The following is a 25,991-nucleotide window of genomic DNA, read 5'->3' on the forward strand; positions in this document are numbered from 1 at the left end:
TGTTTTTTCGTGACACATTGTACTTCAAATTAGTGGTAAATTTGGGTCGATACAGTCTGTGTTTTTTTGTGAAAAATACCAAAATGTCGTGAAAAAATGGAAAATTTAGCAATTTGCAAAATGTTAAATTTTCTGCTTGTGAGACAAATAATCATACCACTCAAAATAGTTAATAACTAACATAGACCATATGTCTACTTTATGTTTCCATCATTATTTCAACTTCCTTTTAATTTTTTTGGACACTAGGAGGCTTACAATATGAATAGCAAATTCTCAAATTTTCAAGAAAATTTCAAACACTGATTTTTTTAGGGACCAGTTCAGTTCTGATGTGACTTTGAGGGACTTGTATGTGAGACACCCCCATAAATGATACCATTTCAAAAACTGCACCCCTCACAGTATTCAAAACAGCATTTTGGAAGTTTGTTAACCCTTTAGGTGTTTCACAGGAATTAAAACAAAGTGTAGGTGAAATTTCAAAATTTCATTTTTTTTGCAGATTTGCAATTTTAATACATTTTTCTAAGGAACACAGTACATTTTACTAGAGAAATGTGACTAAAAATTGATTCCCCCAATTCTTTTGTTTTCATAAATATCCTATATGTGGCCCAAGTGTGCACGTTGACCAAACCACAGGCTTCATAATAGAAGGAGCACCTACTTGATTTTGGAGCCTCCTTTTTATGAGATTATTTTTTAGGCACCATGTAGGTTTCTAGGCACCATAAGATGCTAAAATTTAGGAACCCCCCCACAAGTGACCCCATTTTGCAAACTACACCTCTCAGGGAATTCATCTAGGGGTATAGTGTACATTTCAAACCCCCAGGGGTTTCACCAATTTTGATACAACTGGGCAGTGAAAATGAAAAATTACATTTTTTTTACACAAAAATGCAGTTCTGGCTCAAAATTTTTCATTTTCAGAAGGTATGAAGGAGAAAAAGCACCCCAAAATCTGTGCCCCAATTTCTCCCGAGTACGGCAATGCCTCATGTGTGACCAAAAAGTGGCAGGACTCAGAAGGGAAGGAGTGATATTTGGATTTTGCAGCACAAATTCTGGTGGAATGTTGGTGGGTGCTATGTCGCATTAGCAAGACCCCCAAAGCACCAATACAGTGGAACCCCCCCACAAGTGACCCCATTTTGCAAACTACACCCCTCAGGGAATTCATCTAGGGGTATAGTGTACATTTCAAACCCCCAGGGGTTTCACCAATTTTGATACAACTGGGCAGTGAAAATGAAAAATTACATTTTTTTACACAAAAATGCAGTTCTGGCTCAAAATTTTTCATTTTCAGAAGGTATGAAGGAGAAAAAGCACCCCAAAATCTGTGCCCCAATTTCTCCCGAGTACGGCAATGCCTCACATGTGACCAAAAAATACCAGTTGGGTGCATGGCAGGACTCAGAAGGGAAGGAGTGATTTTTGGATTTTGCGGCTCAGATTCTGGTGGAATGAATGGTGGGTGCTATGTGGCATTAGCAAGACCCCCGAAGCACGGTGAAATGATGAACCTAAAAATCCATAGATGTGTGGTATATTTTAAAACACTCCTTTATACATAGGCCGGGTTTGTCGGGGCAAGTGTCACACTGGAAAATAGTTTGCTTTCTTATTCCCTTTTTATAGCAAACTTTGCACCTTTTTTGTGTCCTGCCCTTTTTTCCAGTGGAGGGGATTTCATCAGGAAAATGCTGCCCTGGTACAATACGGGGGCCAGTACTAGAAGTACTGGGGCCCTCTGCCTGCTGGTTCCCAAATACTAGGTCCTTTATGACTTCCTCTTGAAAGTGCATAAATGTCCCCCTCTGGCCGGTAGAACGGAATAGCACGTAAGCGTTATACAGTGCCATCTGGATGATATACACGGCCAGCTTCTTGTACCAGATTTTTGTTTTCCGCAGGGCACTGTACGGCTTCAGTACCTGATCTGAAAGATCCACTCCGCCCATGTACCTATTGTAATCCAGGATACAATTAGGTTTTGAGGTGTGGGTACTGGTACCTCGTACAGGGACGGAGGTGGTACTGTCTCCGTGAATTGTTGTCAGTATAAGGACATCCCTCTTGTCCTTATATTTGACCAACAACATATTTTCGGTGCATAATCCCCTGCTTTCACCCCTTCTCATTACTTGGGCAATGTGCGTTTTTGGGAGGCCTCTTTGGTTCTTGCGCACAGTACCGCAAGCTGCTGTACCTCTTGAACCAAGGGCCTTAAACAGGGGGATGCTGGTGTAAAAGTTATCCACATAGAGGTGATAACCTTTATCCAGGAAGGGGTGCACTAAATCCCAGACAATTTTTCCACTAACACCTTCGAGGGAGGGGGGGCATTCTGGCGGTTCAATTCTTGAATCCTTCCCTTCATATACCCTAAACCTGTGGGTGTACCCTGAGGTGCTTTCACACAGCTTATACATTTTTATGCCATACCTTGCCCTCTTACTGGGAAGGTACTGGCGGAATTTAACCCTTCCTTTAAAATGTATAAGGGACTCGTCTATGCAAATGAATTTATCTGGGATGTACATCTCTTCAAATTTGGCACTGAAATGATCAATGACCGGCCTGACTTTGAATAGCCGGTCAAAGGTGGGATCATCTCTGGGTGGGCACTGTGCATTATCGTTGTAATGCAAAAATTTAAGGATCGTCTCAAATCGAGCCCGGGGCATGGCCATACGGTAAAATGGGGTGCTGTACAGAACATCTGTACTCCAATATTGCCTAATTTCTGGCTTTTTTACTATGCCCATATGAAACACCAGACCCCAAAACGTCATCATCTCTACTGCATCTACAGGGGTCCACCTAGCAAATGATGACGTGGGGTTTTGAGCAATAAACTGCTGGGCATATAAATTAGTTTGGTCCACCATTAAATTTATAAAATCATCAGAGAAAAATAATTTGAAAGTCAATTTCCTGAGACCTGTGGAATCAAATTGGATTCCTGGCATGGCCAAAAACTCAGGAACCTGGGGCTCAAAATTGTCTGGTGGTGGGGTCCATACGAGATCAATTATTGGGGGGGGGGTCTCAGCTGCTCTACGGGGGCGTCTTTGAGGGGGTCCCTCATCACTAGAGGAGGAAGAGGAGCTTAAGACGAAGCCTTCAAATTCCCCGCTTGCATCACTGGCTGTGTCAGAGTCAGAGGCAAGCATGGCATATGCCTCCTCCGCTGAATACATTCTTCTGGATGACTGGGATGACATTTGGGATGTTATTTTTATTTTTGTGTTACTGGTAGTGAAATGTTTCAACACGTGTATAGTGTAGGGGGGGGTACAAACTTTATTTCAACCCGGGGGGTATGTAGTGTGTAGTGTGTATGTAGTGCAGAAAAAAAAACTACTTTATACAAAAAAAAAAAAAATTGGGGTTAAAAAAAAAAAAAAAAAAAAGGTCCTGCGCCAAAAATTGAGCACAGATGTTGGTCAGTAACGTCCGTCACTGAACAGCGCTCAAAGGCAACAGGAATTTGATCAAAAAAAAAAAAAAAAAGATCAACCCTGTGCCGAAAAAGCTGATCAGTGATGTACGTCACTGATCAGCGCACAGTGGCCACAGGACACCCACAAAATCACAGTGTGTGTAAAAAAAAAAAATTAAAAAAAGACCCCACAGCAGCCTCAAAAAAAAAAAAAGGTGATCAGTGATGCGACACTGATTACCAGTGAGGGGCAGCAGGTGCACAACCTTTGGTGCAACTGACAGTGCAACTGGCAGGTATATATAAAAAAAAAAAAAAAACCTCTGCACCCCCAAAAAGTTGCTGATCACCTCAGATATAGTGATCAGCACAAAAGGCGGGGGCAGCAGACACAAAATTTAGCACTCTCTATCACTCTCTGTCACTATCTCTCTCTATCTCTCTATCTCTCACTCTATGACACTGCAGCAGCAGCACTGACAGTTATATATATGAAAAATAACCCCTGCACCCCCAAAAAGTTGCTGGGGGTGCACAAAATGGGGGCAGCAGACACAAAATATAGCAGTCTCTATCACTCTCTGTCACTATCTCTCTCTATCTCTCTATCTCTCACTATCTATCACTCTATAACACTGCAGCAGCAGCACTGACAGGTATATATATATATATATATATATATATATATATATATATATATATATATATATATATATATATATAAAAAAAACCTGCGCCCCCAAAAAGTTGCTGATCAGTTAATTTATACTGATCAGCACAAAAGGGGGGGCAGCAGTCAGTTATATAAAAAATATATAGCACAATCTGTCACTATCTCTCTATCTCTCTCTATCTCTCTCTCTCTCTATCTCTCTATCTATAACTATATCACACTGCAGCAGCACAAAATATAGCACTCTCTGACACTATCTCTCTCTATCTCTCTCTATCTATCTCTCTCTCTATCTAACGCTATTACACTGCAGCAGCACAAGTTCACAACACAGGAAGTCACAAGTACAGGATCCAGGAAGCATCCAGCACACTACAAGCAGTGATGAAGCAGTGATCAGGTAAGTATTTTGCTCGGTTCAGGTCAGTATACTGCGGCAGCTAGGCACGGTGACCGCACTGCACGCAATTCCAGACCGGAATGGCGTCTGCAGTGCAGTCACCGTTAGTTTAAATCCCCCTCCTTGGCTGTGATTGGTCCGACGAACCAATCACGGCCTTTGGGGGCGGGCGGGGTGAGGTGGGGTGACACCAGTGTCACCCTTACACCCCGCGGTGATTGGTGCTGTACTTTACAGCACCAATCACCTCCGATCGCGTGTCACCGGCGAACGTTATTCGCCGGTGACACAGAAAACGCTGTAATTGGCTGTTCACACTGAACAGCCAATCACAGCGATCGCCGACGGGGGGGCGGCATCGCAGCCCCCCCTGGGCATGCAGGGACATGTCTGCTGTCAGGGACAGCAGACATGTTGAAACTGTCACCGCGTCTATAGACGCGGTGACAGTTACAAGCCATGACGTACATTTACGCCATGTGTCGGGAAGTACTTCCCGACCATGACGTAAATGTACGTCAAATGTCGGGAAGGGGTGGCAACTCTGCTCATTTGTTCAAGAAAAAGCTGGGAATTCTGCCAGAGACCCAATATTTTATCATATTATTTTAGCACATTTAGGTTTAGCATAATAAAACATTCATGGTAAAGGGTGACATCATCAGAACCCATAATGCATGACAGGGTGGTTCCGGGCTCATCCAGGAACATACATACATGGGCAGGTTATTAACATATAATCGGAGATAGGTAGAGAGAGATTCCTCAAATTCTAAACCAAACACACATATGCGGGTGGACATGAGAGGAACAGAGATACCCATTCTACCAACACTTCTAGTCACCTACTCCCAGAAGGAGGCCACCCGAGGGCACTGCCACAATAGGTGCCAGAATCCAGCCCCGGCAGCTGAGCATTTGGAGCAGGTATCCTTTTACAAGCCTCCAATTCTAAGTAACCTACTTAGGGTCCAATAAACCCTATGCATAATGTAAAATAAAATTTGCTGGAATCTGACATAGGCAGTAGTATACCTAGGCAAACCAAGAATACAGTCCCAATCCTCATCATCCAGTGCACATTAATCATCCACTTAGCGAGTAACGCCCGCAGACCATCTGTCCCAGAGAAGGAAAGAGGAGTACAGAACTGAGATTGTTTTGTGGCGTGGCATATTTCTTATTAATGCGGGAGATTCAGAGAGTTGCGGATCACCACTCCCCCACTGCGCAGTCACAGCATAGTGGAGCTGAAGGTAACAGTAAAAATAGCTTCTAGGGACTTCATTTGTAACGGTCAGTGAATCAAATGATTTAAGAACTCCCTCATAAAATAGTTGGCCTATAGCTGAAACTCTCAGGGACACCCAGCCTGAACTACCCTCCAGACTGCTGAGCTCATTAATATTTAGGTTCTTCCAAATAGGAGAGCAGGGATCAGTAGCCCAGTCTCCCAAAATAATTCCAACTGCCACCCATACTCTATGAGCCTGCTGCAAAAGATGGGGAATCGAGATCAGGGAGATACGAGCCAAAATAAATTGTAATGGAAGACCCACCCCATCCACAAGGGCTGCTGGAAGATTCCAGTAATCTCCAGGTGTGACCCATTCACGCAACTGATCCAACTGTGCAGCAAAATAATACAGACGTAAATCAAGTAATGTTAAGCAACCCTCAGTTCTGGACCTGCAGAGCATCTGTTAGTGCTATACGCACTCGTTTACATCCACAAATAAATTAAGCAATATTGTACTTGCGAAGCCAGAATATAGGTGGGGGAGTTTTGGACAATATACAGGAATTTAGGCTGAGCAATCATTTCTAGAGAACCCTACCAGTAACTGACAGGAAAGTCATTTGGGTAATGCAATATTTGAATACTCCGATATTTAAACTGTGTGCACCACCATAAAGGGAAAGTAGAAGGTTGAAGGGTAGATGAGGGCAATAAAAACGCCACTGACTTGTCCCAATTAATATAGATTCCAGAGTACTGACCAAAATTCTCAACCAAAACAAACAAGTAAAGAGGATGCCATCTCAGATAGATACAGTATCATGTCGTCTGCATACAGATCAATTTTTTTTTTCCCTCTGTAACCACTAAAAAAATCCTTGCACATTAGGTGAAGCCCATATGTGCCAAGCCAGTGGTTCAATGGCAAGGACAAATAGCAAAGGGGATAGGTGGCACCCCTGCCTATTCCCCCTCACTAGCATGCAAGCAGATGCATTTGCATACACATCCGCTCGCATGCAAGCTCACCATCAAATGATTTTTCTTCCCTTCGCAAACAAAAGTAAGACTAGACTTCCTTTTATTCTGGCCAGAGATGGCCCAATTCAGGGTCAACGTTGACTTCATGTGATGTCAGCCACCTGCACCAAGCAGGCATGGACAATCCTTCGTACCCAGGGGTATGCCCAGCGTTTCTATGGGTGCGCCCACTCTGCAAATCAGTGAGCCACACAGAAAGGCCTTAAATGTGTCCCAAATCAGCAGGTAATCACCCTTCACGTCATTATTACCAAAGAATTTCTCCCACAGTGCCAAGAGTTCTGCCGCCATATGCATCAGCCATGTATGCGCATGTGCAGCTGTTTGGTGCAAGTGCACTGCAAATTTATTATTCGTCGTCCTGTTCACACCTAGCGCGGGTTGGCGATGAGGGGCTGCACCCGTGGCAACGACCAGCGTTTCATGGGCATTCCCTTAAACGACCATATTGCCAGCAATTGGAATGTGCACCGCCGATAAATCGGCTGGTGCACGCTCCTGTTTTTAGCCCCCTTATGATCGCTGGTCGCAATACTTACTCCTGCGACCAGCTGATTTCCTCTGCGGCTCCCCCAGCAGAGGTTCCCTTTCATCAGCGACCATCTCTGGTCGCTGATGAAAGTGAGACACTGAGCAATATATCGCCCCGTGTGTACACAGCTTTAGGTCTGCAAGCGCTTGCAAAATCATTTGATGGTTGGCGACGATTTAGTCCCCACACGCAAGGCTGTAAATGGATGTTTATTATAAACATCCATTCGTATGGGTGCAGGGATATTTGGCGTGAGGAGGGGCCGCATACATGACATGCACATTTTGCAGCTTTGTGTGCCAACCAGAATACGGTCCTTTAATGTGGAATGTGAAAGAAGTAGCAGGACTCAACAGGAGGTCCCCAGAGACCAAGATGGCCCTGGAGCTACAAGGAGAGACTGGAATAGGCCGCACAATCAACCACTGGGTAGCAGCAACTCCAGATGTCGGCAGGATCCGCAACCTCTTCTGATAGGGACAGGGGTAGTTCAAACACACACTCTTTGTGATGGGAGGAGCCTCACAGGGCTGCAGGAGTATACAGAGGATAAATTAGGTCGGGGATCTAGCAGGCACTCGTCCTACTTCCGCAGCTAGGCTACGCCCTTGATTACATTACTACAAGATTCACACAATGGGGAAGCTTAGTTTGAATCAGTGTTGGTCTCTAATTGCACATTGTGTCCATCCCCATTGTAAGTGTCTTCCACATAGAAGTGATACCGTACCGGCTTGATATGTGCATAGCGGAGCATTTGCACCACATTGTCAGTAACTGAATCCTGCCTTTCAAATGGACCAAAATAATGATGCAGCTAGGCAGGTTAGAAATAGCTTTGAGGCAGAACCATTTACTACCAATGGTGTAGTCCTCCTACTGAACTGTAATTCCTTGATTGTTGGCCTTGTGAGCTCATCTAGAGGGCAGTGTATCATAAAAGTAAGTACAAATCCTTATTGTTACCTCCAACATCACAGTAGACAGACCAGAGGAGATATTGCATCCTAGCAAAAGATTTCTATAAGTAGCTCTATTCCTTTCTCCTGAAATCTTCCACTCTGCAGGCACGTAGTGAGCATTTCCCTACCTGCCACTTATCTTGACATAATTAGGACATAGACATATGGTGTGTCTCCACAGTACAGGGATGTATGAAATGTACAGGAGACCAGAGAATGGAACCACCCCTCCTCTTGTTGCCAAGAATTAGATATCTTCCAGTCGCTGCCCTGGTTCATTTATTTCCTTACATACATTTCTAGCCTTGACTGTCCGCCCTATGTAAAATTGTATTTTATTTGTCCACTTGGAATTTTTTTTTTTTCCAGTTTTTGTGTGTAGCTGGAAAATAGGTGTCCAAGATCTGCATTTGGTGTGCATTTTTATATGTGAAGAATAATATGAAACATGGGCTTTTTTGCCTATTGTACACTGCACATTGCTTTGCACCTATTCATAGTGCCAAAAGAGAAGACTCCTTCATGCATGTTGCTAGTAGCTGGGCATGTACCTATTCCTGGTGCCAGGAGAGTAGTCCTCACTCTGTCATGCATGTTGCTGGTAGCTAGGCATGCAACTTACAACAGGTACGGGGACAATAAGCTGGAACACTAATCACCAGAAATAAAGGAAGATTGACATTATTTTTCCTTTTGCAGTTGCATATAAGATGTATTCATGTATTCTATATGCAAATATATATATTGGAGGGCATTATTGATAAAAAACTGGCGGATGCATTATTCCACGTTGCCCCTTGGTCCCGCTATTGTATACGCTCCCCAAGGTGCACAAGAGTTTGTTACAGCCCCCGGGTCGGCCAATTATAGCCGCCCGGGGTTCACTGTTTCAACCTTGTGCTACTTATATTGATACTTTATTACAGCCATGCATTGTAAATTATAACCATCACCTAATTGACACGACATCCTTTTTGAACAAACTCAATGCCATAAATGACATTCCTTGTGACAGTTGGTTGTGCAGTATAGATGTAGGCAGCCTCTATACTGTTATACCCAACCGGGCTGGTATAGGGGCGGTCCATGATTTATTATTGGATAACCCATTATACAATGGCCCGAGTGTTCCTTTTATTTGTGAGTTATTGGAGATTATCCTTACTTGCAATTATTTTCTTTTTGACGGGCAATTCTTTCTGCCCCAGTGGCCCCATCGTACGCTAACTCATACATGATGCAGACTGAACAAACCATCTTTTTCTCTGACTGTGAAGTATCTGATAAAATTAAATTTTTTGTCAGATATATAGATGACCTGTTCATTATATGGACAGGGTCACGTGAGCAGTTTATCTCATTTATCAACATGCATAATTGTTCAGAGAGCCCTTTGAAATTGTCATACACCATTGATCACAATGTGGTCAATTTTTTGGATGTCGCTGTTCAGTTGGTGGATGGTATAATTCAAACTACTCTTTTTCAAAAACCTTCTGATAGAAATACCATTTTACATTCTGCAAGCTTCCATCCAAAGCCCCTCAAAGAGGGTCTACCATACTCGCTATTCCTGCGTGCTAGCAGGATTTGCAGTACACGAGAGGAAGCTGTCATACAGATTGGGTTACTCAGTGAAAAGTTTTCTCAAAGAGGTTACAGCGAGCAAGTTTTGGATGCAACTCGTTCTAAAGCTTTAGCTACCCCCCGTAGTGAATTGCTTAAAAGTAGACCCAAAAAGTCCTGTGACCCCAAGCTCCCTTGGATCAACCATTTTAATGTTGCTAGTGGGGGGATCCGCAATACCTGCAAAAAACTTTGGCCAATTGTAAGGTCTGATCCTGATTTAAAACTAGCCCATAAGAACATTATGCCCAGCTACACTAGAGGGAAAAATGTGCGTGACTGGGTAATGAAGACTGACATCTCCGCCAGAACATCTGGTGTTAGAACTGGTCAGTTTTTATATGCTAAAAATTGTTGTTTTAGGTGTCTTAACTGCATAACCTGTCGCTCATTGGTCACTGGTGACACATTCAGACATCCCCATAGCGGTAAAAAATATACCATCAACTACCGGTTGACATGTACGACGACACACGTTGTCTACATGATCACCTGTCCGTGTGGTCTTAGCTATGTCGGTAAAACTGACCGTACGTTGCGGGAGCGCATGGCAGCACACCGCTATTCCATCCGTACAGCTTTGACCACCGGGCAGAGTGATCAACCGGTTTCTAGACATTTTCTGCAAGCCGGACATAGCCTGGCTACTTTAAGCTACTGTTTGATCGACCACATTCCCGCTGACCTACGCGGTGGTGACCGCTCACTTAGATTATTACACTGTGAATCCAGATGGATTCACAGGTTAAATACACTAGCCCCACGCGGCCTCAACGAGTACCTGGGTCTTCATGCTTTTCTATAATATTCTGTTTGTAATTATTGAGCTTAAATGATCTGTTATAATAAGTATCATTATTATATGTGACATGTACTTTTCTGCATTTTAACTTTTTGTAATGTTTTTTATGTATGTTTATATGTTACCATGGGAACGCATCACGGCTTCTGACGTCAGTCTCTAGGCGTCTGATCCTTGATTGCGTTCTCAACTCACCTGTGATTGTGTTTGGGGAGGGGATATAAGGTGAACCTCACTGAGCCTTTCACCGGTACACACCTCATAAAGGACAGTGAGAACCATTTGCGGAACAAAAAACTGCAATTTGTATGCGGGTTATAATTGATTTTATTGACAGTTAATTTCCACTGAAAATATGTCTTACTAGTTCAACCAATTCCATACTGGAGATAATCATATAGGAGGAACTCTCCAACCACCCAAACCCTTAAAGCTACCAGGCTGCAAATTCACCGATATAACCTTTACAAGAAACTACGAGTTCTTGATCCAATATTGACCACTGGATGAGAGCTTTCCAATAAGAGTGTATCTATCCATTCCTGGTTGGTGTTTTATCCCACATACGAGATTCGGGGAAATTGTTTCTAATAAGTTCGCAAACCCCTGATGAAGTCCCTTGCAGGGACGAAACGCGTTGGGAACATCTGTTTGCTAATGTGAAAAACTTTTTATGATCTGGAATATTCACCACTACTAAGTGGTTTTAAAGACCTTTTAATAAATATTTTCAAAGTTTTGGACTTTACTCATATCCACGTTATTATTCATCAAAGGCTAATAGAGACCCAGTACTTAAAGGCATAAAAAAGGGCGCCAACTCACAACTGCTATATATATATATATATATATATATATATATATATATATATATATATATATATATATATATATATATATATATATATATATATATATATATATATATATATATATATATATATATATATATATATATATATATATATATATATATATATATATATATATATATATATATATATATATTATATATATATATATATAATGTGAGCATCAGACTTTTACAGCAGCTTAATCGGCATTCGCATGCCTTTAGTAATAGTGGGGGTCACAGACCTAATCACCCATCCTTGTAGTGCAGGGGAACCACAGTCTGACGAATACGTGACTTTTACAGCAGCTTAATCGGCATTCGCATGCCTTTAGTAATAGTGGGGGTCACAGACCTAATCACCCATCCTTGTAGTGCAGGGGAACCACAGTCTGACGAATACGTTTCGGCTCAGAGGAGCCTTTCTCAAAGACTGACCCAATAATAGTGACACTCAAACAGTGTTAAATAGCCACCACCACTTAGCTCAATCAACCCACAACAGCTGCTGTGTATCACAGACCAGCCAATCAAAGCCGTCAGCCCAAACACTCCTATGTCCGGATCTCCATATATGGTCACGGCTGACCGCACACCCCTATCCCACTCACGTGGGTCTCACCTGCCACTGCTGGATCCCAGGCTCACTCGTTCACCTGTGGCGGCATCAACTCGAGGAATAGAACTTTCACCACTTTTACATTTCAATAATAATACAGATATATAAAAAACTGTATTTATACTGATTCTTTACACAGTCAAAATTTATTGAATTAAAGACTTGTTACATAATTCAATGGGTAATCCAACATCCATATACAATTTGTTCAGGTGATGTGTCAAATGATCCAATAGGTGATCCAACACCAAAGAGCAATTTTCTTTGGTAAAAAACCCTACGCGTTTCGTCCGTTAGGACTTCATCAGGGGTGATATGGATCTGGATGGTGAAAACATGTGCCGTAAGTAATGTTATCATTCAGGTTTAGTTTTAGGGTAGTATGATGTCTACCACTGGGCAGCAGTACCCTGCTCTTCTGCTATCTCCAGTCAGCTGTAGTATCCAGGCTACTGACATTACCTGCATGAAGAGTAGTAGTATTTGACCATACATATTCACCTACAGTCATCACAGCTACTGTAGCCCAATGGGCTCTGACCCGAATCAATCCTCATCCTGTATATGTGTTTTCTTGTGTGCCTCGCATCCAACACCCATCCAGAAAGTTTTTCAAAAAGCTATATTAAAACATGTAAGGCCAGCTAAAAATAAAATAAAAACTGACCATATAAAATGTTTTACTTGATGCAGATCTTTTATATAAAATGCTGTTTTTTTATTTTATTTTTTATAATTTTTTTTTTTTTTTTAATTATAATTTATTGAAACCATTTTGGTTGCAAACAAATTTGTTGCCTTTACATCTGCGTACCCTGACGAAGATTAGATGGTTGTCATTGTATTTACATGTGCTGTCTACCTATTACCCTTTTGCAGTCCATATTTTCTTTTTTTTTTTGCAATTGAAACAGTCTGGTTTAAATGTTTTAAATTAATTGAATTTTTTATTTATTTATTAAACAATGGTCTACGTTGAACAATGTTAATGTTCTTATTTTAAAGTGGCTCTTTGGGTCTACTACTAGCGTTAGGGCTGTGGAGCCTGACTAGACGTTGGACCTGAAATGGTTAAGGCCTGAAAGTAAGGGTAATTAGGTGGATATGCATTAGGTTGACCACTGAAGGTCGACATGGCTTAGGTCACCACATGAAATGGGTCGACAAGGTTGGAATGTCGACACAAGCATTAGGTTGACATGCAAAAAGTGGACATGACTTTTGCACCGAATGTAGACCTGGACACAGGCGAAGTGTACCGCATCCCCTCACATGGCTCGGTGCTCACCATGATTCGGGCGCGGTGTCTTGCTGTGCTTTGCACACTAGTCTGTTCTCACTCCAGTCACTAGTGGATGGAAGGGCTTGAAAATACCGCCTGTCGGCAAAAAGAAATAAATGAAAAACTCATGTTGAGTTTTTGATTGTTGACCTAATGATTGTGTCGAGCTTTCAAACCTGTTGACCTTAGCCATGTCAAACTATTTCATGTGTTGAACTAAGCCATGTCGACCGTCAATGGTTGACCCAGTGCATGTCGACCTAATGAAGGTATACCTATAGAATGTGTAGTATACATAGGAAGAAATCTACACTGTTGATAGTGATGGTGATAAACGGCCATCGTTGAATGATACTCAACTCCCATATAACAGGCTGGGTTTGAAAAATGACAGGTAGGACCTGATTGGCTGGATGTTTATCACTCTCCACTTTCTCACCTTTTGAAGCTTGATACATATGGTCCAGTGTGAAATATCCTTCATGTAGCAAAGTAACATAAGTGCAGTAACATAGAACTATTATACATAGTTGTATGAAATATAAGTTATAGCTGACTGCAGATTTATTTTGTATAGAACATTCTTTCATATGTCAGAGTTTCTTTGCATAAACATACTGTAAATGTTAAAATTTTTGTATCTTCCAGATGAACAAGAGGATGAAGATGCCACCGTCAATCGAGTTTCGTATGTACATTTTATCTGTGGTCGTCTTAAAGTTATATTCAAAAATATAATTTATAACCTTGTTGGAGGAATGTCATTAGAAAGCGCTGGTTCTATATTTTTAGGGTTCGGGCAAATATCAAAGCTGTAAAGCTGGCCATACATCTACAGATCGATCCTACATCTACAATCTCTAGCTGTATGGTCATCTTATTATTCATATTAGAAATGAGCAGAAGCCTTCTTGGTTATCCCCAAAATTCAATTAATCCAGTTGCTACCAGCTTAATTTTTTATCTTATCTCCTCCTTTGACCTGTTATTCTGCTGAGGTGGTAGACCTGTGTTAAACCCACGTAGAAATTCCCTGAGGATGGCGTCACTTGGGCACTTGCCAAGCAAGCGGCATCATTCCTGCTTCTCAGATGCTCAGCAACAGTTAAGCTCGAAGATGTTGTTACTTTATTATTAATCAGGTGTGACAGAGTAAGAGCATTTTCCCCTTCATATGAGCCACTGAGTGCAATAAAGGCTATTCATTTTCTAGTTGGAAAAGTACCAATGTTCAAATAGCAAACTGACCACCATCATTTCCTACTACATTTACTGGTAGTCTGTTCCAAGAGTCAATCAGTCATACAACTAGCCTCAATACATGATGTGGCGGGAGCCAATGGGCCTTAGAACACCAGTCTAGGACACCAGAAGACTGTGCTGATTGATTTGTTGGGCAACACTTATTGTATATATATGTGTGTGATGGATCTCTTTATATACAAAGCACAAGGGAACTTGGCATGTAAAAATGCTGATGGATTGCAGCTTTTCAAACACCGATTTTAGACCCGGTCGCACATAGTTATTCAAGTGTCATATTACGACTTAAGGCCCCCATATGTTTATGCGATTGGGGTCAGTTTCACCTACTTCTGATGTATCAGGCTGAGAAATCAGGTGAAATCGGCCCAAATCACATGCCTTTGACATCATATCCAATCAGATGCGCGGTCCCGTGCGCATAGAAGAAGTCGGACCTGCCTGAGAACAAGACCCCCTCTTGGTGGCAGGGAACGGGCCAATGTGATACGTCACGCAGAAGGACCGCATGCAATCCTGCTGGCTGGGAAGGTCCAGGGCAGCCCAAGGGGATCAAATGGCCATACACTGTCACAATAGTGTAAGGCCACCTAAGTCGTATTCGGGTAAAAAGACTCCCTGCCCTAGCAGAGTTGCACGATAAATGTGGATGGAGGAGTTATCGGTGCTGCTTACATGGAATTAGCTCTAATGGGTTAATGCAGGAGGAAGCATCACGCCTCCATACTGATCCGAGCTGCACCCTAGGATGCAGTATTGGTTCATCTGTGATGCCATAAACCGGCTGCGTGACCCATCTTGTCTTTCATCGCTGACCTTGGCATCTACTACTCCTTGGACGGAGATCCTAGCAACATCCTTCCTCAACAATGGTGGTGATACGCCACTCTTTTGGGATACTGAAGTCGCTGCTGCCCCTAGACGGCATCAGGCTGTCAATCACTGATGGCCTGATGCCTCAGTGATTGACAGCCTGTACTATTTCGTCCAACACTACAAGACCATTGGAACCTGCTTCATGCACCTGATGTGCTGAAAGGGGCTCTTTGGCCTAACTAACAGCAATAATGTATGAGGATACATTTGGTGTGAAAATGTAATAAATGCTGTATATTGTAATTCTATATTGATAAAAAATGTGTAATATGTAGCGAAAAGTGGACATAGTCACTGTTAAATTAAGTCTTATAGCTATAGTTACATATTGGAAGTAAGATCACAGACTACATAGACTAGTGATGTGCAAATCCTGTGCAACAGACCCCACAAAGTCTCTACCTCACACTTCTATGTACAATACAAAGTTCATGCATTTAACTTGTTATAATTGCAAGCTTGCCTTTTAGTGTCTTTGAATTTGTGAAAATGCGATGATGTCCTGTTTTTCTATGTTGATTTATTTTGTTTTGTTTGTACTTTTCAATTAACCGGTAATTTTGTTTCCCTTTCAGGCTGTTCTTATGCACATTCACTCTTGCAGTGTCCGCTGCTGCTGTCTTACTACTTCCCTTTTCCATAATCAGCAATGAGATCCTCTTATCCTTCCCGAAGAACTACTATATCCAGTGGCTGAATGGCTCTCTGATCCATGGTCAGTAATGTAATAATTATATTTATGTAATGTTATTATTGGGAACATATTGATGATGTTTGTTGAAAATTAATATTCTGAATGTGTTGACTCTCCATACAACCCGCAGGAACACAGATGCGTTCTCATTGATCTAGCCTCTGTGCACCATGCAGCATTAGATGGTTGTTGGGCATTAGCAATAGAAACCTGTGCAGCTCTGCTAATGCTGGGCTAGCTGAAAATGGATAGGTGCAACTTGAACCATAATGGACCCGATTCAGAGCAGCTTATATTCGCTGTCTAGCGAACAGGTAAATGCCGCCCCGCCGAAAGAACGCTCCCCCCCCACACCTCTGTCAAGTAAATCCCCCTGCACTACTATAAGTGCGGTTGTGTAAGTTCGCTGCGCCACTGCTGTCCACAGTGTCGGCACTTCCCGGACACTGCGGACTGCCCGCCCAGCCACTGCACCCACAGCCCCCGAGCATTGACACAGCCCAGACCTCCTGCCCCGGCAGCTTTCTGGGAATTACATGGGATAATCGCATTCAATTTATCCCATGTAAAAAATGGCACATCAAGTGCCAAATTGTAGTGAGCTCTCCTGGGCAGCTGCCGGGGGAGCTCAGGGGAAATTAGGTCCTCCTTGTCCTTTGAACAAGTCGGCCTAATGTATGGGGGCCTTTAAATTGCCTGTTTGTGTGAGAATCTAGCATCAAGTGTATTTTTTTCTTAACAAAAATACGTCTTCATCTTGGATACACAAGGAGACTGTACTGATTAATTTGATATAACACTTACTTATCTGTGTGTGACAGGCTGGGATGGTCAACTGCCCATCATGTTAATACTAATCGCACTGTGACTCGGGCGGCTGCGGGGCATGTTTGGAGGAATCCGATCAACAGCGCTATCTCGAAAGAAGCACATAGGCTTCCATAGGATAATGCCCTCCGCATTGCAGCCCACACGTCGGACCTTTAGTACATATACAAGTTCTATACAAGTTCTATACAAGTTCTGTACTGCAGACTCACACAATATACAAATGTCCTATATTAAATTGTGATATCCAATTTCAAATTGTCATATATCAATAGTGGTCGACTTATTGATTGTCGACCTAGACACTGTCAACCTATGAACCAGATACCCAGAGCTGTGCTGCACCTGACGCCAGGTATCTCATGCTGCTTGGTGTAGTGAGGCTGGCTGTATGAGGACCCATCTGTATGTGTGACGGTATCTACACAGTATTTAGCCAGTTCTTTCACTTGCTGTGTTTCTCAGTGCATTTTCTTTTAAAACCTTGAACCTTTTTTTTGTTTCTTTTCAGTTTTGTGGGAATATTATATATTTACAATTCCAAATGCTTGTCCTTGGATGATCTATGTTTCTTGTATACAGCAGCTGAACAAAATTGTACTCACATCAAGGGCATGATTACTGCTTTAAAAATATTGTTGGCCTTGCAGGCATTCCTGAACAGCCTGCACCTTACAGGCTATTACATGTGCCCAAAGTTACAGTGCCGGATAGAAATGAACAGATTCTGCTAACCAAACCTCTACCCAGGCTACGGCGAGTTCTCTATAGATGAAGAATTGAGATTGCGGGCGAAAAATTAAATCTAATGCTGGGTACACTCTACATGCTGTGTGTACCCAGTGACATTGTGGCTGGGGAAGTAGGCATTGGCAAGTGCTTACATGCTTGCTGATGATATATGGCATGCCTATATTTTGTGTGTCTGCAGGTGTATCTGCATACAGAATGCTACATTTCAAGGTAATACTGGAACATTGGATTTTGTATGCAGATAAAGCCATGATTGCAAATAGAATATAGGCGTGTTGCTTTAACCAGCAGAAGCTGCTTGTGCGTCCTATTCACACAATTTTGTAAAAAAATACACACGGCAATGGAAAAAGCAACACAAAAAGATGCTTGCCAGCATTGAGGAATTACCATAACAAATACCATATTGCTCACGTGATATGATAGCTGTATGTGGACACATCTGTAGGTACTGGAAGGTTTTTAAAATATGTAACACCAGGGCTATTTTTCTGCAGGCTCCAGCAAGGAACTGAGGCCCTTATTCTAGTTCACTCTTTCTGACAAAATATTTCTTAGATGGACAAAACCATGTGCACTGCAGGTGAGGCAGGTATAAAACCCCACCCAAATCTAATTATCTCTGCACAAGTACACTTCCAGCAAACAAAAGGTCCTTTCATATGAATTTGGCAACCCAGAGTTGTTAGCAAGTGTTTTGAGACTCATATGAATTAATGTAATGCCAATTATCCAAAAGGCAATGGGCCAAATGTAATAGGGTGAGATCTGGGCATGCTTCTGTCTGGAAAAGTATGGCCTGGTCTTTTTAAACCAGTCCTGGTTCCAAAAATACGGGGGGTGGGGGGGGGGGGGAATTGTTGGGGTTCCCCGTATTATTAAAACAAGCACCGGGCTCTTGGACCATTCCTGGTTCCAAAAATCTGGGGGACAAAAGAAGTAAGGGTTCCACATATTTTTTAAACTAGCACCAGGCCCCACCAGTCAGTAAGGTAATGTCGCACCCGGGGGTCACTTTTATATGTGCCCGCAGTCGTGGCATTACACCCCCCCCCCCTCCCAACTCTTCAGCCCTTGCTGGGTTTCCCTCCAGGCCACCCAAGGGCCAGGAGTTATGGGGGGGCTATACCAGGCACTCCCCTCCTGGGTGGTGGTGCTGTGTTGATCGTCCATAAAGTGTAGAAATTGTTAATATTGGGTTTGGAACTATAATTTCAAGCAAGCCTCCCTGGTACTTGGATAATCACAAGTACTAGCATGCGGGGCATTAAAGGACTCACTAGGACTTGTAGTTCCACAGCTAAATCAATGATAAAATAAAAAAACTTAGTGATAGCAACATTTTATATACATACATGCATACGTACTTACATATGTTTCCACATAGATCGGTCCTCTTGTCCAGTAGTAATCTAAAGGTACCTGTGTGAATTTTTTTTTTTTTTTACTATATAGTCAAAATCAATTGCAAATTAGTGCAAATTGCACTGTTTGCATCCAAATCCGATCACGATTCATTCCTGATCCACGGCAGCGGGATTGATAGTAAAAATAGACTATGCAGCACTGTGTATTTGTACTATGTCAGAATGAGGGCCATGCTCTAACCCCCATGCGCCACCCCTCCCTCCAACCAGTCGATGCCAGCACACCGCCTGTTATCGGTGGCCGCCAAACGCACCATGTGTACACACCTTAACCTAAATCCAGTGTTGATTGGTCCTCGTCATTCTAAAATATTAAATCCATGTAAATGACAGGAATTCCCTCTGAGAGGAGCTCTCTGGGGATTAACTGGCCGCGTCCCATAGAAGTCAGCGTTACGAACATACCATTGACTCATATGATGGGAACCGGCACTTCAGCCTGATCACAAAGTTAATTGAAGGAAACCACAAAGATAGTAGGGGTCACCTTTGTGGTTTCATTCAATTAACTTTGCGGTCAGGCTGAGTGGCCTGGGGAAGGACCCCTTTTATTTTTTAATAGTGCCAACAACCGCACATTCCCATTACTAAAGAATCGCCAGAAATTGTAATGGATTTCTGTTCTACCTTTGAAAATCATACCCTATTATTACATTTGGCACCAAACGTCACTGGACGTTACCATAAGCCAATGGTCCTTGTGCAGATCAAACAGGAAAATAAGTGATATCAGCTGACATTCTACAGCAGATGGGTAGCACATTATATTTAAGACTCCTTTATTAGGGTAATACAAATGAGCAAGAACATTAATAGTGGTTTCAAGACTATAAAAATAATGTAGTTCAAGCAGCCTAATGCAAAATGATGTTCCCACTTTCAGCATTACCTTTTTAAGCTTGGTTTTGCTCCTGACAGAATTTACAGGATTTTGAGTTTTTAGATGGTGATCAAAAGCTTTTATTAATATATATACACCCATCAGCCATAATGTTAAATCCACCTGCCTAATATTGGGTTGGTCCCATTTGTGCTCCACAATATTGTTGAGGTATTGGAGTCCACAAGATCACTCAAGGCCCTGTTGTTTCTGACACCAAGAGGTTAGCAGCTGGTCTCTTTAGGTCCTGAAGGTTGTGGGGTGGGGCCTCCATGGCTCGGGCGGACGGAGCACAATCAGGTTGTGATCTGGGGAATTTGGAGGTTAAGGTAACACCTTAACTCTGTCATGTTCCTCAGACCATTCCAGAACAGTTTTTGCAGTGTGGCAGGGAGCCTTGTCCAGCAGAAAGAAACCACTGCCATCAGGGAATACTGTTGACATGAATGGGGGTGCTTAGGTAGGTGGTTTGTATCAAAGTAACTTTCACATGAATGCCAGGACACAAGGTTTCCCAGTAGCATTGCCCAGAGCACCGTACATCCAAGACACACGCATCTGAACATTTACTTTATGTGAAAAAAACCCTGGCTAAAATGTGATTCACCAAACCATGCCACCTTTTTCCACTGTTACATGGTCCAGTTGTGTGCAAACATGCGTCAGCATGTGCACTCTGACTGGTCTGCAGCAAACTGTTTTCTGACCCCCTTTTCTGTAGCCAGCTTTTTCAGCAGTTTGTGCTACAGTAGCTCTTCTGTACGATTGGACCAGATGTGCTAGCCTTTGCATATGGGAGCCCATGACATGTGTCTGGTTCACCAGTTGTCCTTCGCTGCACCTCTTTTTGGTGGGTACTAAACCACTGCATGCCAATAACAACCCACAAGATCTTCCGTTTTGGAGATGATGTGACCCAGTTGTCTAGCCTTCATAATTTGTTCCTAGTGAAAGTTGCTCACTTGCCCATTTTTATTGCTTCCACTTGCTGCCTAATAAATCCCACCCCTTTACTGGTGTCATGGTATCAAGATTATCAATGTTATTCACGTCACTATTCAGAGGTTTCATGTAATGGCTGATGGGTGTATATGCTACAATAGATTTCATTTATTTCACAATGATGTATTTAATAATAAAAAAAAAAAAAAGCTTTATTGTGTTCACCTACAGGATACAATGCAGTAGGTTTGTCATGTAGTCTGTAGGTAAAACATATAGTATTTATAATTGTTCCTCGTGTTAGAGGAAACCATTTGACAATACCACACCATACCTTATTCTAGTTCACTCTTTCTGACAAAATCCTTCTTAGATGGACAAAACCATGTGCACTGCAGGTGGGGCAGATGTTACTTGTGCATAGAGAGTTAGATTTGGGTGGGGTTTTACTTCAAAGTGAGATCTTTATTGCAGTGTAAATATAAAGCAGTCAGTATTTACCCTGCACAGAAACTAAATAGCTCACCAAAATCTAACTCTCTATTCACAAGTAACATCTGCCCCACCTGCAGTGCACATGGTTTTGTCCATATAAGAAGGATTTTGTCAGAATGAACTAGAATAAGGCCCATAGTGACTACACTGCACTTTTATACATTCCTTTATTTAGTGCTGTGTTAAGATCAGAATAAATTGTGTTAATTTCTGATACAGTATGACGGTAACCTTTTAAAGTTTGTTTATTGCTTGATGTAGTTGCAGTGGAACTACAAATTCTTAACCACATGTCGAAACCTATTAAACAGGTGGCAATCTGCAAATGACGACACGTATAATGATTGTACTGTATTTTGAATTCAGTTCAGCACAGACGGTTTCAACAGTGTCCACTAGGTGGTGGTGTAGGAGCATGAATTTTATGTTTTGGTATTTTTAGCTCCTTAATACATGTTACCTAGAATATCCTTTTTCTTTTTTCTATTGGTTTCATCCGGAAGATTATCAAGGGTATTAAAATACCTAATAAGTATTGTATCCGAGTTGTGCCAAGACACCCTAGGAAGGGTATTCTTTCTTTCAAAATAGACAAACAAAATAAAAGGGTATCTCACTTATATACACTTTCTAGACAAGTTATTAGACACTTTCAGCAAATACATCAACAATATTTTATTGACGTTAGTACTTTGTAGGTCCACAATGTGCAGTGATTACTGCAGACACCCTACTTGGCAAACTGTCCACAAGTTCCGGGGCAACGGCTGGTGATATGTTTTGCCTTTCCGATTTAAGTACAGTGGCCAACTGTGACACCGAAGAACGTCGAGTCGGCCTAGAATGCACCTGTAGCTCCAATTTGTTCCAAAGGTTCTGCTGGGTTAAGATCTGGACCCTGAGCTAAGCAGTTCATCCAGGTTATCAAATTCTCTATATACCACGATCATCGCTATACTTCTCAGAGTTAATGTGACATGCATTACCGCTAATACACCCATGCCAATCCAGCTGAAACAGCCCACAGCATAACTCCACCACCTGCATGCTTTACTTTACACTCTGGCATCAGACCTTCTTCTGGCAACCACCAAATTCAATCTGTTCGGTCTGATGTGAAAAGTGTAATTTGTGATTCATCACCCCATCGCATCCATCGTACCACTGCCCAGTTTTTACGCTCTCTACATCATGGTAAACACTGGGCCGCCTTCTTTAGGACTAGAGGTTTGAGACGCTGCTGCCCATTATATGCATGGGCCTTCCTATGAAGTGTTCTTGTTGAAACGGACACATTTCTGGCCATTTTGAACCTGTGTGCAATGGTATACATGGGGCTTTCCCTGTTCTTTCACAGCTCTCTGCTTAGCACGTCCCTAGGTTACAGTTTTTGGGATCTTCCTGTAATAAATGTCCTTTTGTCATTGAAGAAAACATTGTGGATTTAGGAACCTTTTAACATGGGCAATGCTTCTCACACTCATACCTCAGATCGAGCAGCCTACCGTGATCCCCTTTTCAAACTTGCTTATCTCCTTCCGGCAAGACCTTTTATTAGCAAGTGATCTGGTCCATGCCCCACTACCACTTCTGGAAACGTGTGTTCTGCAGGAACACTCTTTTAATTTTTTTTATAGAATATTGCTTATCATTGGAATGGGCACAGTTTTCCCTCTTCCTGGCTAAATCTTCCGCTAACAAAGAAAAATGATGCTCCATGGAAGTCTAAAACAAATACAGTTTATTGCAACCAGAATGGGTATGGGTCATTAGGTTGACCACAGAAGGTTGACCACAGATGGTTGACGAGGCATTAGGTCGACAGCCAAGAGGTTGACATGGGGTTTTCACTCTTTTGACCCGAATGAAGACATGGTCGACATGGACACTTTATTGGTGCACTGCGTGCGCTCGCCATGCCTCAGACACTGTGCCGAGCGTAGCGACGCGCACTATTTTGTTCTCCCTCCCTTGGGGATGGTAGGGCATGAAATACCGCCTGTCGGCTCAAAAAAAGTGAAATATCATTGTCACACTTTTGACTGGCGACCAAGACACTGTTGACCTAATGTTTGTGTCGACCTTCTAACCATGTCAATCTATTTCTGGTGTGCCTACTTAACAACTGCATACCTTCAAAATATACACCATATTTTGTAATTCTAGTTCCAAAATGTGTGTGATTTCCATATACCATATAAAGACCATTAGTTCCATATATAAACGTCTACAAAGTGTAATGTTCACAAGAAGCCGCAAAAAACATCATTTTGTGAGCATTTCATCTGGAGTAGATTTATATATGTTCCTCATATGCTCCTATGCTCCATTACTTCCTTTTGTTTACAATATATATGGTGTATATTTTGAATTGGTTACAGGAGATGGTATTTGTTTTTATCATTAATTGGTACTATATGGCGAGTTCTGCCCATTACAATGCAGTACAAAATATAGGGCCGGATTCAATCCCGTGTAAAGCGAAAGGAGATTGGGGGCCAATATGCAATTATTTTTTTCTTTGTGCCTATTAAAATATCAAACTAGCTGCTAAAAAATGCCAGTGTCGCCTACACCGACTGTTCTTTTAGTATAAACCCATCTAAGTCAATTCATTGAAGTGACGCTGGCATTTTTAGCAGATATTTTGGGGATCTCTCATCATGACGTTGGCACTCAAAGGGTTAAGTTCGGGTTTAGGGGTGAAAAGCAGCTAACCCTGATCAAACAAATAGGCGCAACGCAAAAAAAGTCCCAAAAGGTTAAATTTTCATGCATTTCAGCTCGCCACCCTCAGGCGGTTGTGAGCTACATCTAAATAGCTCTGCTGAGTGCCCTCTAGTACAGTGGTTCCCAACCCTGGTCCTCAAGTACCCCCAACAGTGCACGTTTTCCAGGTCACCCGGCAGGTGCAATCATTATTCAGTCACATTTGAAAAGATCACAGGTGGAGCTAATTCTCACACCTGTGATTCTGTGTGGAGACCTGCAAAACGTGCACTGTTGGGAGTACTTGAGGACCAGGGTTGGGAACCACTGCTCTAGTAGATGCCTGTGCAAAAGACATTTGATTCCAGCTCATAGTATTTCTATCCAGCGCCCAGATGGGATACCCCTTTTACTTTCTAAAGATCTTATAATGCTTTTAATGTGACGAACATAGTTTGTGTATGACATTTGAATGTACCATTTTATATTTACCATTACTAATGTATTGTTTTACAATGCCAATTTTTTATATTTTATAATACATGTATTGTAAAATACCATTTTCTTTGTGTTTCAATAAAACTATGTTTAAAATAAAAATATGTAACTTTAAAAAAACTTTTATTGAAATCTCACTGTTTGTGTGCCGCTCATAGCATGTCACACTGACCTACACATTATCACAGAATTTATAGAGACATTGCTATGTATACATAATGAGGAAATATAATAAACTCATAGTAAATAATTAAGCTGGAATTACTTTATAAAACTCAAGAATGCTTTGATATGACATCTGTAAATTCCTGTGGGGAAATAGGACGTAAATCTGTCCACCTAGTTCTAAGGACGATGTAAGCCGGTTCCAAATCTCCAACAGTGACCTCCAATTTGTTTTAATTAGTTGTACTGAAAGGGGGGAGATATGTCGATATATCCCACCACACCCTGGTAAACGTATATAAGTAGTCTAAAAACATTCATCCGGGTGTTTATTTACGAAGATGGGAATTCTATTGAAGATCAGATTTCTATCATCTTCTAGAAGGTGTTAAAGTGATATGATTCAGATTTTTTTTTTTTTTACATTTTATATTAATCTATTTTTTGAGATAAGAGACTAAGGGGGATATTCAATCTCCTGCTGCCATTCCCGACAGGGGAAATGGCGGCAGGGCCCTATTCAATGCTGTCTTCCCAGACAGCATTGAACAAGGATCTCGGCAGAACGTGCCCGACTTCACAAGTAGTTGAGCATGTTCTGCCAGGAATTGACGAGATCCCGGCCGCAGCTCACCAATTTCCTGCCGTTTCTCTCGGCCACGCCCCCTTCTCGGCGCTCAGCAGGCGGGACATTGAATCCCACTACAATTATATATCGATTTTTATTATGATATGTTAACTGTTTTATGTTCATCTGTTCATTTTATACAAGCAGCCTCCTTGTTCTTATGTGAAAAAGCATTAATTTAATTGCAACACAATTAACATGTTATTAATATTCTCATATATATATATATATATATATATAAAAACACACAAGTAATAGGCGGCACTCCGAGGTCTTGTAAAAATAACTCTGTATTGGATCAGGACACCAACGTTTCGAGGCTTACGCCTCTTTGTCAAGGTGAGGTAAA

General features: G+C 41.9%; 1 protein-coding gene across 2 annotated transcripts in view; it reads left to right on the top strand.

Annotated features, from left to right (window-relative positions):
- Positions 1–25,991, top strand: part of LMBR1 (limb development membrane protein 1) — a 150,487-nt gene that overhangs the window by 14,764 nt on the left and 109,732 nt on the right. For both annotated transcript variants that reach the window (XM_083189008.1, XM_083189009.1), the window contains exons 3-4: positions 14,133–14,172; positions 16,199–16,338. In XM_083189008.1, coding sequence (XP_083045134.1) covers positions 14,133–14,172; positions 16,199–16,338 — 180 coding nt within the window. The remainder of the gene's footprint in view (positions 1–14,132; positions 14,173–16,198; positions 16,339–25,991) is intronic.

Source organism: Crinia signifera, chromosome 5 (assembly GCF_055691185.1).
Source record: "Crinia signifera chromosome 5, ASM5569118v1, whole genome shotgun sequence".
In the NCBI taxonomy this organism is placed as follows: Eukaryota; Metazoa; Chordata; class Amphibia; order Anura; family Myobatrachidae; genus Crinia; species Crinia signifera.